The 16,274-nt window shown below is 35.3% G+C and overlaps 2 protein-coding genes and 1 pseudogene across 2 annotated transcripts in view; 1 reads left to right on the top strand and 2 right to left on the bottom strand.

The window, feature by feature from the left end:
• Positions 1-5,527: 5,527 nt before the first annotated feature.
• Positions 5,528-8,596, bottom strand: LOC131614313 (uncharacterized; annotated as a pseudogene).
• Positions 8,597-10,636: 2,040 nt separating this feature from the next.
• LOC131614312 (uncharacterized) lies at positions 10,637-11,214 on the bottom strand. Its single transcript, XM_058885915.1, has 2 exons — positions 11,187-11,214; positions 10,637-11,076 (listed from the first exon to the last, which is right to left on the bottom strand). Exons 1-2 carry the CDS (start codon positions 11,212-11,214, stop codon positions 10,637-10,639), a joined length of 468 nt encoding a protein of 155 aa, XP_058741898.1.
• Positions 11,215-13,682: 2,468 nt separating this feature from the next.
• Positions 13,683-16,274, top strand: part of LOC131612060 (65-kDa microtubule-associated protein 4-like) — a 3,931-nt gene continuing 1,339 nt past the window's right edge. The window contains exons 1-9 of the mRNA XM_058883876.1: positions 13,683-13,802; positions 13,910-14,116; positions 14,216-14,461; positions 14,665-14,871; positions 14,955-15,110; positions 15,220-15,379; positions 15,615-15,766; positions 15,853-15,940; positions 16,162-16,235. Coding sequence (XP_058739859.1) covers positions 13,731-13,802; positions 13,910-14,116; positions 14,216-14,461; positions 14,665-14,871; positions 14,955-15,110; positions 15,220-15,379; positions 15,615-15,766; positions 15,853-15,940; positions 16,162-16,235 — 1,362 coding nt within the window. The 5' untranslated portion in view covers positions 13,683-13,730. The remainder of the gene's footprint in view (positions 13,803-13,909; positions 14,117-14,215; positions 14,462-14,664; positions 14,872-14,954; positions 15,111-15,219; positions 15,380-15,614; positions 15,767-15,852; positions 15,941-16,161; positions 16,236-16,274) is intronic.

The raw sequence follows: 16,274 nt of genomic DNA, 5'->3' as shown, positions 1-16,274 counted from the left end.
TTGTGGTTGTTCTGGAATCTGACAATGAAGCAGAATCGTTGTTTGCTCTTGATAGAGTCTCTCAACCTTATACTCTCTCACCCAGAAACACCTATCTCCTCTCTCCATCTCCAACTTCCTATATCCCCTCCCAGAACATCACCTCCTAAACCTTCTATTGATACACTCTGTGAATTGTTAACACTTAAGGTCAGAACAGGGTTAGATACTCTAAAAGCTGCACATGCCTCCAAGATGGATCATGTTGCTGCAGGAAAGCTCTGGAGAGCTATTGAGAAGGATATTCAGGCTGATTTTCTGGATATCAAAAAGAGATGTTTGGCTGATGCTCCTGGACCTTCTGGTTACTTTTTGGAGTTAGATGATGTTAAGTACTATCATCTGATCGCAAACTGGACACCAGCAATAGAGAAGGAGTCTATTGTTGATGAGCTTGAAGAAGTGCAGCCTCTGGCTATGGTTGTGTGGAAGCCTCACTACAATGTTCTGACTGGAGACTTTCAGTTCTTATTCAACTGGCTTAGGGAGAATCCCTCTGTTAAAGCACCAAATATGGTATATCCAGAAGTTGAATACCCACCAGAACCTGTTGCTCCAACACCTCAAGAGAATCTGGCTGAAATACTTCTTGCTCTTGAACATCCAGACACTGAGATCCCTGCTCCTACATATCATGAAGATGTTCTCATGGTTGAAGCTAATGCAAACCCTTCTACTATGGACAATGGCCTTGATGCTACTTCTGCTGGACCTTCTATCTCTGTTATGATGAACACTTTGGACAAGATTCGACAGACTCAAGCAACCTTGGTTACTCGTCTAGACAAGCACGAGGATACTCATGATGAGCTCAGATCCTTCATCAAGGATCAAAAGGAAGACACTGCTAAGACTAAGAACCTTCTGGACGTCTTAGCTTCTAAGCTTAGCCAGTCGAAGTTTGTTTTCTTTGTTTTTGCATCTGCTTCTATCTTTTTGTATCTTCTGATATTTGTCAATGAAATCTTATCTTCTTCACTCTGTGTGTCTTTTTCATCTGAATCTTTTATGCTTTTTGATGTTATGACAAAAAGGGGGAGAAACATGATAATTGAATTGATTTATTATATCAGTTGTTGGGATTAAATCTCAACATTTCTAACATTATTTGCAAGTCTCTGTCTTTGATAGTTTTTCTGCAGGATTGAAGATATTCTGAAAAAGCTAAACATGAGAAGCAAATACATGGGGAAAAGCAATTATATAGCTCCTAAAGATTTGAAGCAAGCTTAGTGCTCTGAAGCTTCAAGATCAGAAGCAAGGAATATTCTGATTCAATAGATTACAAAGAGAAATTCAAAGCTCTGAAGCTGTTCTATGGAAGCAAGAAGCAGAAGCTCTGAATGTTCTGAAGTTTTATTCGAATTGAAAGTCTCGACTGAAATGGAAAAATACTCAGGGAAGTCTTTTATTTATAAATTCTTCTAGTATTAATTTCAGGGGGAGATTGTTAATCTCAAGGGGAGACATATTCACACACTCAGATTATATGCGTATGCTATATCTGTGAAATTGTCTTTGTTCATCTGATATTCTGGTTACAAATTCATATCAATTATATATGTTTTTATCATCATCAAAAAGGGGGAGATTGTTAGAACAAGATTTATTCTGATCAATATTCTATGTTTTGATGATAACATTATATATGAATTTTGTATAAGACAATGTGGTACACTAATCTTTTGCATTTTCCATTCCAGGAAATATATAAAGAGTATGCACAAAGCAGCGCTCAGAAGCACTGACTCAGAAGGTTCTGGATGGCTACATCAGAACATGCTCTGGCAAGACATCAGAAGATGGTCAAGCAGAATCAGAACATGAACTAAAAGCATCAGAAGAACGAAGTCAGAAGCAGAAGCACTGAAGTTCTGAATGGTATCACGCTCAAGCTCTTCAAAGTCAGAAGACAAGAAGATGCTCTACATCAAGCTGTTGACTCTGAAATTCAAACGATGTTATCTACAAATCTGAGTCCAGAAGAAAGTAAAAGATGACAGACTACTAAGTCTAATCTCTGACTGACAAAAAGAACGTTAGAAGCTACAAAAGGCAAAGTCGGTAAAAGCAGCAAAAGCATGGCTCGAGGTAGTTAACAAAAGTGTGAAACATTAAATGCAGTGTTGTACTTTTCACGCAAAGCATTAAATGCAACCCACCGGTCATCTTCTCTCAACGCCTATAAATAGAAGTTTTGATCATAAGCAAAGTAGAACACTTGTGTAATATACTGAAACGCTGTCAAATTCAAAACTCACGAACTTCATCTTCAACATCACAAACTCTTGTAATATTTAGTGAGTGTTAAGCTTAGAACTTAAGAGAAATATCACAGTTGTGATTACAGCTTTATTAGAAGTAGAACATACTCTTGTAAACGTTATTTTTTACATTGATTGTAAAAGGATTCCTAGAGTGATCAAGTTGTGATCTGTAGACTCTAGAAGACTTAGAAGTTTGTCTAAGTGGAAAACCACTGTATTCAGTTGGATTAGTGGATTAAATCCTCAGTTGAGGTAAATCACTCTAAGGGGGTGGAATGGAGTAGTTTGGTTAACAATGAACCAGGATAAAAATAATTGTGTTCATTGTTTTTATCTTCCAAGTTTTTGAAGTTACACTTATTCAATCCCCCCTTTCTAAGTGTTTTTCACTCCTTCACTTTTTGCCTCAGAGGACGGAAATGACCTTCACTATGAAGTCCAACAAACACTTATTGCCTTAGAGGGAAGCAAGGACATTCAATATGAAATCCACCAGACACTTGTTGCCTAAGATGGTGGTAAGGACCTTTGTTGTGAAGTCCAGCAAATACTTGTTGCCTCAGAGGAAGGCAATGACCTTTGATATGAAGTCCATCAAACACTTGTTGCCTCAAAGGGCGGAAAAGACCTTCGTTGTGAAGTACATCAAATAATTGTTGTCGTAGGGGGAAGTATGGACATTTGCTATAAAGTCCTGCAAATACCTGTTGCCTTAGAGGGAAGCAAGGGCCTTTTCTATGAAGTTTGGAGAACACTTGTTTCCTCATAAGGCAACAAGGATCGTCGCTATGAATTCTAACAAACCTTTGTTGCCTTAAAGGGCGATAATGACCTTTTCTACAAAGTCCAACAAACACTTGTTGCCTTAGAGGGAGTCGAGGATCTTAGCTATAAAGTCGAGCAAACACTTGTTGCCTCAGAGGGCGACATGGACCTTCGCTATAAAGTCCAACAAACACTTGTTGCTTCAAGGGTGGCAAGGACCTTCACTATGAAGACCAACAAACACTATTTATGGAAATAGTATCCTTGTCGAAAATGAATCAATTAAGTAATTGTTTAGAGGTACACAAACATAATATTTATTGGGGAATTAAAAATAACTTTAACTGTAATAATATCTAAGGTAAATAAAGTTCCAGGTTCTGGGAAAAGCGGTCCATCTAGTTCCAGCAACTTATACGCTCCATGGAGGAGCTTCTGATATATGTGACATGGTCCCTTCCACTTTTGTTGCATATTACTCTATTGTGCGGGTAGGACTACTTCCTTCAATACCAAGACTCCCTCCTTCACCTCTCTTGGTTTTAACTTGGAGTTATATCTCCTTGTGGCTTTGTGTTTGGCGCAAACTCTTGGACGTGTGAAGCTTCTCTTACTTCATCAATTATTTCTGTTGTGCATTTTAATCCTATCTCTTTCGCCTCTTCAGTGAAATGGGATCGTCGCAACGAGGGCATGTTGATCTCTACAAGTAGTATGACATCTACTTTGTAAACCTTGTCAATTGGGGTTTCCTTAGAGGGTGGAGTGTGGAGTGGTGTAGTATGACCATAGTATCTCGTGGAGAAGTTTCTTCCATAGGCCCTTGGCGTTGTCAAGTTTATTCTTGATTCCCTTAAGAATTACTTTGTTTGCTGCCTCAGCTTGATCGTTAGCTTGAGGATGTACAACGGATACGAAATTCGTTTATACTCCCAAGTCCTTACAAATTTCAGTGACCGTTGTGCTGGCTAATTGGGTCTCGTTATCAAAGACAATGGCTCCATGGAGCCTTTATCTGCACATAATATTCTGGCAGTAGAAACGGCACACTCTTTCTGTTGTGATCTTGTCCACTACTTCTGCTTCTATCCATTAAGTGAAGTAGTCGAATCATACTATTAGCAACTTCAGTTGACATGACACCAATGGAAAAGGGCCAGGGATGTCCATGTCCCACTCGCAAAAAGTCCGAGATGAGATCATCAAATGAAGAAGTTATATCAAAGTATAACGAAGGTCACCATGTCTCTGGCATTGATCGCACTTCTTGACGAAGGTGTTGCTATCCTTCATCAGCGTGGGCTGGTAATGCCCCGCCCCTAATAATTTGTGAGTGAGGGTCTTTCCGCCAATGTGGTTATTGCATGCTCCTTTGTGCACTTCTGCAAGTACTAGGGCAGTCTCATCCTCGCCCATGAATCGCTGTATAGGAGTAACTGTCATACCCCATTTTATGCGATCATTTTACTATTATATGGGTTTTAGTCGCATTTTACCTCAAATGAATGAAATAGCTCATTTCATAGTAAAATGGGGATTTAAAGAATTACAAGTACAAGCGTGCGGGTTCGAATCTCACATTTCTCATTTTTAATACATTTTTCTCTTCTTTTTTAAAGATTTTTCTAGCCATTTTTCATTTTCTCACTTTTTTTACTACTATTATTTCTTCTAGAATCATATTAGATATATTATTATTAATATTAATTTTAGTTATTTATTGTATTATTTTTATTATTTTTTAGTTACCATCATTATTTATTATTATTAAGATCATTAGTACTATTTTATCACGAGGTAGAATCTATTGATATTAGATGTAAATCTAAAAGAGTTACACATAATCTCAACCGTTAAAAAAATTCGATTAAACAGTCATATAAATAGTTTATTTAAAAAAAAGAATAGGTTATATATTTTTTATTTCATTTAATATGATCGTTTAATCCGTTCTTTTAAGAGTTAAGATTTGATGTAATTCTTTTTGAGATGTTAATATATCCGACTTTTTTGTCATTATTATTACTATTATTATTAAGTTAGGATTTATACTATTAGAATTATTATTATTATTATTATTATTATTATTATTATTATTATTATTATTGTAGTTTTTAATTATTAATCTTTCATTAAATAAAAAATAAACAAATAACTATAAAAGGCCAAAAAGCATCCACGATTTCTCATCCTCTTCATATCATCGTAACAATGAAACAAATATCTCAAATATGCAAAAACTACATCAAAATCAAAATCTTCACAAAAATGACTTCAAATATCACATCAAAGCAAGAATAGCACATAATCCCAATAATCCCTTATACACTGGATCTACTGGAAAGAGGTGATATGCCATTAGCATTTTATTTTTCTATTCCATTTACTTGAAAATTCACCGACAGCTGCTCGCTTTCTCAGCGAGGCCTTGTCATACGGTAGACCCTGCACAAACTCTAGACACATAGGAAGAACAATGCAATTAGTCTATACATATGTTTTACTGGTGTTACCTTTAGTTCATCATGTTTGCGAGACTTCAACTGAGTTTAAGATCAGTAAAATGAATGCTTATTTTTCAATTGTTAAGGAACAAATGCTCATTTTGTTTAAAAAATCAATACCTTTAGTTCATCATGTTTCCTAGACATCAACTGAGAAAGTTGTGTCTCTGCATCATGCAAAAAATCATGAAGAATTTTCTTCTCTGCATAGAGCTTTAATATCTCATCATCCCGCTCTGACCAATCCCATTCAAGCTGACTCTCAACTTCATGAATATATTCTCCTAGTTCCTTCTTTTCCCCAGAAAATCGATCTACCTCAGTCTTCATTTCAGACGGTCGAATCATAAAATGTATCAGAAGTAAACTCTCCATTAACCCCAATAAATTATCAACCAAGACATACAAAACACTTTGAGACGACTGTTTTTGGCCTCGTATTCACTCAGCTTTTGTGATAGAATATCTTTTTCCTTAGCCATATTAGAAATCTCAGTTTTGCTTTCTTCATGAACTCGAAAAGGCCTAATATACTCCTGTTCCTCACAGACTAAAGTAACCAATATATCCAAATCAAAATCTACTCCACGACCCTTATCAACAGTGCTGGTGACACGGTCAACAAGTGTCTTCAGCATCCTCCCCTGGTAAGATTCATTAGCACACCATTTAAAGATTATCACATAGAGCAGTTTCACAAATTATTGCACACATAGGTCCCTAGAGAGGGCCAAAGTTTCAGCAAGACCAAGAACTAATGTAATATCATCCCTTTGAACTCCCAATTGCTCACAGGCATCCTCCTCTGTTGCACCATCTGAATGTTGAAAATTTTCGGTTCTGGCATTATTGTTCAATCTTTGGCAAAGAAGACTTTCCAATACCAGGGCTACAGACTGAGCACCTATTGCACCTCATGCTACAGCTCTCTCAATTGTTTGAGAAGCTTCAACGGCAAGACAAGGTATAGATGACATTTCTAACAGAATATAAGTGTAAGAAAAATGACGACTAGCATGAAAAGCCTGCTCATCAATCATGTGCAGTCCAATAGCAGCAGTGCCTATGCTCACCAAATATGAAAATCCCACACAGTAGAGCAGCGCAACTTTCACCATAATCCTCATCACAATCAATATCCCTCAATATGGTTTCAGCAACATCCCCCGACTATTTTTAGTCTTGCTCAAAAAGTCAAGGACACAAGGCAACACATGAAGACCTAAACTTTTCAGCCTGACACGAACAGACCTAACCTGCATACATGTGAAAAAATAATGCTACAATAACAAATACTTCATAAATCATCTTGGAATTGGAAAGTGCATAAATATAATACTTTACTTTTGATGCACTGTGAATGTAAACTTTGTAACACTATCATCCAATCTTGTGTTGGCATTGCATTCAATGAGCTTGTTTGAATATATTACTAACATGAGATGCCAATTAACAAACTCATTAAATGACATGACAAAACATTATCGGAAAATCATATAAAAGTCTATTGCATTGACAATGCAACTAAATTAAGTTCTAAGTAATTAAAGAGGCACAGAGCAATTTCCAATTATCTTCGAGCTTACTGCTTCGGGGAGGTGTTGACATTGAGATGCTGCTTTGAATACAAAATCTATTGTTGCAACCAGGGGTTTGTCATTTGAATCCATCAAAAGCTTAAATGACAGAAGTATAATATGCTCCCTCACTTCAGTACCACATTCCAATTGACTAAGAGTCCCAAAAACCTAATAAATAAAATATCCATCAGTAGTACAAAAACAATGCAAACATAACCAAGTTGGTAGAAGTGGAAATGCTGCCGGAGTAAATCAAAGATTGTTATCCTAACATAAAATGGATACGTTCGAATAAGACATTTGGGTAAAGAATAATAGTATCTATCACAGGCATTCGCAGAGAAGGTTCTGCATTTAGCTGTTGCAGGCACTCAAGAATTGCATGTGCAGCCAATGGATGTTCTAACTGCTCAACCAATTTGGGTACCAAAGCAACAAGATCTGCTTGCAAATGCTTGGGAGTCTTGTCTAATACAAGAGCAATTTTCTGTGCAGACTGAGGTCACCGTCTTGGCTCTGGACAACCTTGTGGAACGGCCCCATCCAAAGCTCTTAGTGAGTTTGCAATCAAACTTAAGAGCTCCTAATACTGCTCTGGCCACGTGGTCTGAAGTTCCGAATTCACACAATCAAAACCATGGGTATATTTAACAAAAGTTAAATCTCATGAATGCAAAGTTGTACCTTTGACCGAAATGAAGCATTTTCTGAAACAGTGGCACGTGTTTTCTGGCGGACAAGTAGGTTGTCCAGGAAGATCTTTTTCCTGAATACCATTCCCATTTAAATCAAAGCTGTGTACAGAAGATGTACTACTGCTTTCTTCGACAGCAAAATTCAATCTCTCTTTAACAAGAACTTGCGCAGACTCCACTACTAGTACTATAGCTTCATTATCACGTTCAAGAGGACTAGCAGCTCCACTGCTGTCTGAGGAAGGCTTTGAGCATTCATCAACAGAATCAGCAACAGGGACCACTTCAGAAGGCTGGCAGCCCTCAACCATTATATCCAATAGTAAATCATTGATTGCTTGCGGTAAGACGTTAACTCCCATCAGTAAATTCATTAAACTTGGGGAGGACTCATCAGCTTTGGTGGCCTTCTTCCCATCATAACTACAAGCGAGCTTCGTAGGCAGAAGCAAACACTTTAGCTTTGTAGGATCAACAAGATAAACCCGAAGTCCAGTCAGAAACCCAGCAATAGCACCAGCACCCATTAAAAGTTTCTCTCTTAAAGTAACCTGTGGCTGTGAAGGATTGTCTCCATAAATAAAATGAAATCCATCTATGGAAAGAAGATTTCTAAAAATATCTTCCTCATTTCCACTTATCCCTTCACTGTCTTCAGAGTCTATCAATTCATCGGGATCAGTTGTCAATGCATCTTGATCATCCTCCGAAGCAAAAACATGTACATTAAACACGTACATATACATTATACATATAAATTCTTTTAAGCCACCAAGTAACTACAATGATCTCCATTTTTAATTTTAATACCCACTGACTCCGAACCAAGATGGATCCAATTAAATGTGAGCTTGGGTAGGGTTTGGGTTTTATCCCGCATGTCCATGAAGGAATTGAAGAATTGGCGAAACACTTTAGTGTATGGAAAGGATCTGTCATCTAAGTAGATGTTGAGTTGTGAGCGCCAGAATGGGCTCCAATGTTTTGAAAGGATGCTCGTGGCGAAGGCATCTTTGGTCGGAAGGCATCTTAATGCAAAGCTTTAACCAACCATTACTAGTACCAATTTCAATCGCTTTAATAACAATAGTTCTGAACTATAAGAGCCTATCGATCAAACCATGAGTCGCACACCATTAATATCTCCTCACCAAGTCTAAAAAGAGTGTTGGGCGTGACGAGGTGTATTAGGAAGATCCTAAAATACTACATTGATTAGAGATAGAGCATTGATAGAGTTTATATAGAGCAAAACTTCTCACCTTATCAACCGGTTTTATAAGGTTGAGTTAAGTCAAACTCTAATATGAACTCCGCATGAATAGAAGTCACCCCTCATTGGAGTTAGGATCGTTAGTAATCCCTACCTTTCTCATTAACTAGAGCCAGAGTTTCTTATAGAAATTGCAGTTAAAAAGAAAATAATGAATATTTTCAACATCTGAGTTGTAGCAGAAAGACTAACTAGAGCCAGAGTTTCTTAGAGAAATTGCAGTTAAAAAGAAAATAATGAATATTTTCAACATTGAGTTGTAGCAGAGAGACTTCCTATTTAGACAAGTGTACCAAACAGTGGCGGAGCCAACAAACTGCTTCTTGGAACACCAAGAAATATGACCTCCCAAAAACTTAAACAAGTATCCAAAAGTACTTCTTCTATCAACTCTATCTCCACACCAATCAGAATCAGAGTAACTCATCAACTCTGAATATGTCTTTCTTCCAAAAGGGAATAGTACTCCATACTTCAGAGTTCCCTTGATATACCTCAAAATCATGACAGCATCTTGGTAATGGGACCACTTAGGTTTACTCATGAACCTACTAATCATCCCAACTGCATAGCAAATATTAGGTCTGGTATTACACAAATACCTTAGAGAACCAACCAACTGTTTAAAGGTTGTAGCACCCACATCCTCACCATCAGAGTCAGAATCCAATTTATGATTGGTTTCTGATGGAGTGATAGCAGCCTTACAGTTCTGCAGCTTAAATCTCTTTAGAAGCTCAAGTTCATATTTCAACAAATGCAAAATTACACCCTTCACAGAGTACAATACTTCCATCCCTAGAAAGTATACCAACTTTCCTAGGTCAGTCATTTCAAACTCATTCATCAGATTCTTCTTGAACTTGATTATATCTTCTGGAAAACTTCCCGTTAGCAATATATCATTAACATAAAGGCACACCATAATCATATTACCTCCAAAATGTTGTACATAAACTCCATATTCCATCTCACATTTCTGAAACCCTTGCTTCTTGAAAAATGAATCAATCTTCAAATTCCAGGCTCTGGGCGCTTGCTTCAATCCATACAGAGCTTTATGTAACTTGTACACCATCTCTTCCTAATTCTTTTTCAAAAATCCAGGAGGTTGTGACACATATACCTCTTCTTGTAACAGACCGTTTAGAAATGCGAACTTCACATCCAGATGCATTAGAGGCCAATTCCTATTTGCAGCTAAAGCAATCACCAGTCTGATTGTTTAATGTCTAGCTACAGGCGTAAACACCTCAAAGTAATCTAGCTCAGGTTTCTAAAAAAAACCTCTAGCCACTAGCCTTGCTTTGTGCTTGCCAATTGATCCATCTGGCTTAAGCTTTATCTTGAAAACACATCTGGCACTGATGACTTTCTTCTCCTTTGGAAGCTCAGTTAACTCCCAAGTCTTGTTTCTTTCTATAGCCTTAATTTCTTCTTTCATGGCATTCAATCATACTTTCTTCTTGAGAGCTTCTTCAATGCACACTTGTTAAGAATCTTCTTCTTCTGATTATGGAACTGTATCTTCTTTTGGACATTCTTCAGAAGTACGACTACCACAAGAAGCTACACCTTTGTTAACTTCTGGACCTCGTCCAGAACCACTACCTTCAAAAGTACCGCCTTCAAAAGTTGGATTGCCTTTAGAAGCTTTTCCTTTAAAAGTTCCACCTTCAGAATCATGACCACCGTCAGAAGCTGGACTACCTGCAGAAGCTCTGCCTTCAGAAGTTCCACCTTCAACGTAATGATTACCACCAGAAACATGGTCATCTTCAGAAGCTTGTCCTCTAGAACCTACGTCTTCAGAGTTTTCCCTTCCAGAAACACGATCACCACCAGATTCAACATCTGGATCAAAATCAATTTCACCATCTAACTCAACTTCAGAGTCTTCAGAATCATCTTCTGACTCTGACTCTTCTTCAGAACTTTCAAGTTCTAGTTTATCTTCAGAAATGGATTTAGACTTGCTCCAATCCCAAGCTTATGACTCTTTTACAATGAGTCTCTGCTGACTTAAACTTTATTAGTTTCTGGACAATAAAGCTTGTAAACACCTGTACTGTGGTACCCCACCAGAATCATTACTTTACTTCTATCATCAAGCTTTTGTCTTCTAGCTTTTGGAACATGTTTGTAACATACAGAACCAAACACCTTCAAATGACTAACACTTTGCTTATCTCTAGTCCACTTCTCTAAAGGAACAATTTCCTTCAGCTTCTTCGTTGGACACCTGTTAAACACATACGCTGAAGTGGCTACAACTTTACTTTAATTTACTATAATTTGATTTTCCATAGATGTTATAAAAATTGAGTTTTGAAGTGAAATACATATGATTTGAAAATATAGCAGAATGTTTTGTAGGTACATCTACGGAACACTCTGTTTTTAACACGTTCCGTAGATGTACCTACGGAAGAATTGCTAAACTGAAATAATTTGAATTTTCCTAACATTTACTATGGTTTTTAACGTTTCCGTAGATGTACCTACGGAAAAAACATTTTTTTTAAAGAAGGTGTTTCCGAAAATGCATCTACGAAAACTGAGACTTTATTGAAATTTCGCCAAGTGACTAAGATATTCGAGGGGTGTATTGGAATATCTCCAATATTTTTATTTTTTTCTTAATATCAAATTTTTTATTTTAATTTTTTTATTAAATTTTATTTTTATATCATAAATATAGATTAATGATTTGATAATTTAAAATGTCCTAATGATTTCAAATCAAACTCATGTTTTTAATAAATATTTTTAAATTTGTCACTTTAATTAAGCATGTGATATTATAAAATTTATATCTTGTTAGTATCATATCTTATCATTGTTTGATTATATATTTTATTATATTTTGATCATCTAAATCTAAACTTAATTTTTCAAACAAAATATCTTCAATCAAAATTGAACCAAACATTAAATTGGTGTACCTATGAGTTCAGGGTTTTAAGATTTGATCCAGGTTGAACTCGGATTGAATCAATTATATATAAATAAATATATTTTATTATATATATAGGAATAATAATGCACAAAAATAATTATATTTTTTAAATAATAAAAAAATTTATTGATAATTTAGATATAATTACATTCTATCTATAAAAGAAAAATTTATATCTATAAAAAAAAATTATAGCAAGAGTTTTTTGAATTTTATAGTCTTTTATATTTTTCATAAGTAATTTCAAAACTTTCATTTTAATATAATAATAATAATAAATAAATAAATAATTTAATAACTTTATTAATTTCTATGCGTTATCTTGTATTTTATCGTAATAGATTATACAAAATTTATTTTCATTCATCGAATGAATAGAGAATAACAAAAGAATTTCAAATAATTTTTACTTTGATATTTTTACGATAATGTGTACTAAAGTGATTGGAGAGGAAAAAAGAAAATTAAATCATATTGATTCAAAATAAACTTTTTGATCATATTTTTATAAATCAAAAACAAAATTTAGTTTTTGGTCCAACCGATTGAACCAGCCGATCCAGTCCGGTTTTGATTACCATAATTTCTTCATTTCATAATTATAGTAAGAGAAATTGATTAGTTATTTAAAACATCAAACCATGACACTAAAATAAATTCATAACTAAGAAACATAACGTTGAACCTACAACAATACAACAATTTATTTATAAATTCATAACTAAAAAACATAACGTTGAACCTACAACAATACAACAATTTATTTCTTATTTTGAAATTCAAATATTTAACTCATAAATTAAAATGAAATTTGAATAAATATTAGTAATAATTGACATGTGATTATCCTGTTGCACGAATCCCAAGAAAACGTTTCCTACCGCTCCGTTTCCCTCCCAAAACCGATTTCTATTACTCATCACTCAAAAGTCCATTCTTCTTCTTCAAATTTCCCAATTCGTCTTCCATTGTTCCACACTCTTTCAACCACGCTTCTTCATCAGGTCTGTTTTCGCTCCCATTTTTCCAACTCACTCTTGTGTTTCTTTTTCTTTTTGTTCATATTTTAGATCATGGCGGTAATTTCTAATTTTACAATTTTTCTTTTCACTCTAATGATTTTATTATGAACTTCATTATGAGTTCCTGAACCTTGTAGATGCTTATGCTTAGGCTGATCTTATCAAAATAAGCGCTTATGAATAAGAGCATGTTTGGATAAACAACTTATTCTCAGCTTATAGCACAAATGCATATCAAAATACGCGCTTATGAATAAGCTTGCATAAGTTATTCTTATATCAAAAGATTAAATAAATTTAAATTGTTTTTGTGTATATGCCCTAAATTTTGTTCGTAATGATCGACTGGATCGTCTCCCATCCCACTTATAAAAACATGTTCAAGCCATATATTATCAGATAAATGTCGTTGGAACTAACTCATCTCTATAAAACTGACTTGTACGGTGAGGATTGCCTCTACTGATAAGAACAGATAATTGCTATGTTTGTTCCTTTTCCTTGTTTTTGAAGTCTAGGTTTAATTGTGATTTTCAATGTTTGGTTGTAGTTAAGTAAACAAATGTTCCACATTTCCTTGTTATCATGTTGGCTTTTTGTTTTGTTTTATAGCAAACAATTTTATTATGATCAGAAAACAGAGCAGTCAGTTTCCTCATCAAGAAACAATGTGTGACTCATTGCTTAAAGAACTTCAGGTTATTGTTACTTCACAGTTAAAACATCGTTTGCGTTGCTTGTTATAGAGAAACTTAGTAAAAGGACTAACATTGTGTTACTTTGATTCTTGTGTGTTGAATGTAAGGTAATATGGGATGAACTTGGAGAATGCGATTATAAAAGAGATGCAATGCTGCTCGAAATAGAACAGACGTGTCTGGATTTGTATAAGAAAAAAGTAGATGAAGCAAAACTATATAGGGCGCAAATTCAGCAGGAAATTAATGATTATGAAGCAGAAATTGCTAGCATGTGTTCTGCTCTGGGTGAACAATCACTACATGTAAGTCTTGTTGGCATTCTAGATTTGAGTTTATGATTTAGCCTTTCTCTTGGTCAAAGCCGAGAGGAAAATGTTTCAACTAACAAACTTTCATTGGTGTGTTCTTAGTGTGAACCTAAGTCGTGTGGAAACTTGAAGAAAGAACGCGAGACTGTTATTTCACAACTTCAGAAAATGAGCAAGTTGAAAAACGAAAGGGAGAAGCAGTTTTCGGGAGTCATACATCAGTTGCAGAATATTTCCAGTGACCTCTATGGTAGCATGGGGGCTAATGCATATTTAGACAAGAAGATCTTATCTCTCGAAAAACTTGAAGAATTAAAGAGACAATTGGTTCAACTTCAAAATGAAAAGGTGATTTTTATCTCTAGTCCTGTGTTGTTTGTTACATTGCCAATGTGTATTGGAATGTCGCATTCTACAATGTTGTGTTACTAGTTGTTTCTACAATTTTCTTTTCCAAACCTATTATTTCCAAACGAAATATAGTACAATAACTTTCAAATGTAAATTTGTCAAAAAGAAATTGCTTAGATTTTTCTCTTAAATTGTGGCAGGCCAGACGAATGAAACAAGTATCTGATCAACTGTATACTCTTAATTCATTGTGCTCAGTGCTCGGTCTAGATGTCGAAAACAAAATTTGTGAGATTTGCCCTACTATGACTTCAACACTTACAAAAGATGTAAGTGACCATACATTGAAGAGTTTGAATTTTGAAGTTCTGAGATTGAGAGAGGTTAAAATGCAAAGAATACAGAAGGTCGGTATTATTGCTCATGCTTTTCATCTTTTAGTAAACCAGTTTTGTTCAGCTAAACATCATAAATTTTCATGCATTACCAGCTTCAATCTTTTGCAATTTCTCTACTTGAGATGTGGAGTTTGATGGATACTCCACTTGAGGAACAAAAGACATTTCACAACATGACCAGTAAAATTGCTGCTCTGGAATCTGAATTTATAGAGCCTGGCATACTTTCAATTGACAACGTGATCTATGTGAGTTTGTTTGTATCGCATTGTCATGGTTTCTTCTATTTCACCTAAAATAAATCGACTTGATTTTTTGTTTAGCCGTGATTGGTTAATTGGGCTCTTCTCCTTGTAGGTTGAGAGAGAAGTTAGAAGACTAGAGCAACTTAAATGTACCAAAATGAAAGAACTTGTACAGAAAAAGAAGTTAGAGTTAGAGGAAATATGCAAAAGTACACATTTGACTACAAAAACCATTTTTTCTAGTGGACATCCAATGGAGTCATTTGACTCCGGTAAGATTTTTCATTTGTTATGAAGATTTCCTGTTAGTTGTATTATTTTTTCTTTTATTGCATAACGATTGGGATGAACTGTCATGATCAGAAGAAAAAAAGATATGATTAAATTGAATTTATCTTATTCATATGATTGCACCAAAAAAGTTTGTCTCTGGCTAGTTTGTTGTTTTGATAAAAATATGCCATGAACCTCTTATGTCCTCAGCTAGTATGAAAAATCATTCTGCAGAATCTGCAAACCATGAGCACCTGTTGGAACAAATTGATTACCAAATTTCGAAGACAAAAGCAGAAGCTCTTAGTCGGAAAGAAATCCTTGATAAGGTAGAGAAGTGGTTAGCTGTTATTCAAGAAGAAAGCTGGCTGGAGGAGTACAACAGGGTGAGGCACTATTGCAATCAACAATAATGGACATTTCCTTTAGTAGTTTTTCATGCTTTTTTTCTTCTAATAAAAGGGTGTTTTAGGATGATAATCGTTATAATGCTGGAAAAGGTGCGCATCTTGCCTTCAAACGTGCTGAGAAGGCCCGTGTTTTACTAGGCAAAATTCCTGGTGAGCATCCGTTCACACAATATTAGTTCTTCAAATAAGTTAATATGGTTTTACAATAGGCTAGCTTTGGATATCTTCAATGGCATGTTGAAGTTGGCTTATTTCTCATATTGTAAATTCCGATATTTAGCAAATGAGCACAATGCATCGAGAGGAGTTTGATTTTATGTAGTTTCTTGATTGTATGGGCCTGATCCCCATTGTCCTTTGTTTTTAAACAGGGATGACAGAGGCATTGATTTTAAAAGTTGCAGCATGGGAGAAAGAAAGAGGAATCGAATTTTCGTACGATGGAGTGAGTATTTTTAGCAAAATCATTGGTTTAAATGTTATG

The sequence above is a fragment of the Vicia villosa genome, linkage group LG6 (assembly GCF_029867415.1).
Source record: "Vicia villosa cultivar HV-30 ecotype Madison, WI linkage group LG6, Vvil1.0, whole genome shotgun sequence".
Taxonomy (NCBI): domain Eukaryota; kingdom Viridiplantae; phylum Streptophyta; class Magnoliopsida; order Fabales; family Fabaceae; genus Vicia; species Vicia villosa.
This window is presented reverse-complemented; position numbering and strand designations above follow the sequence as displayed.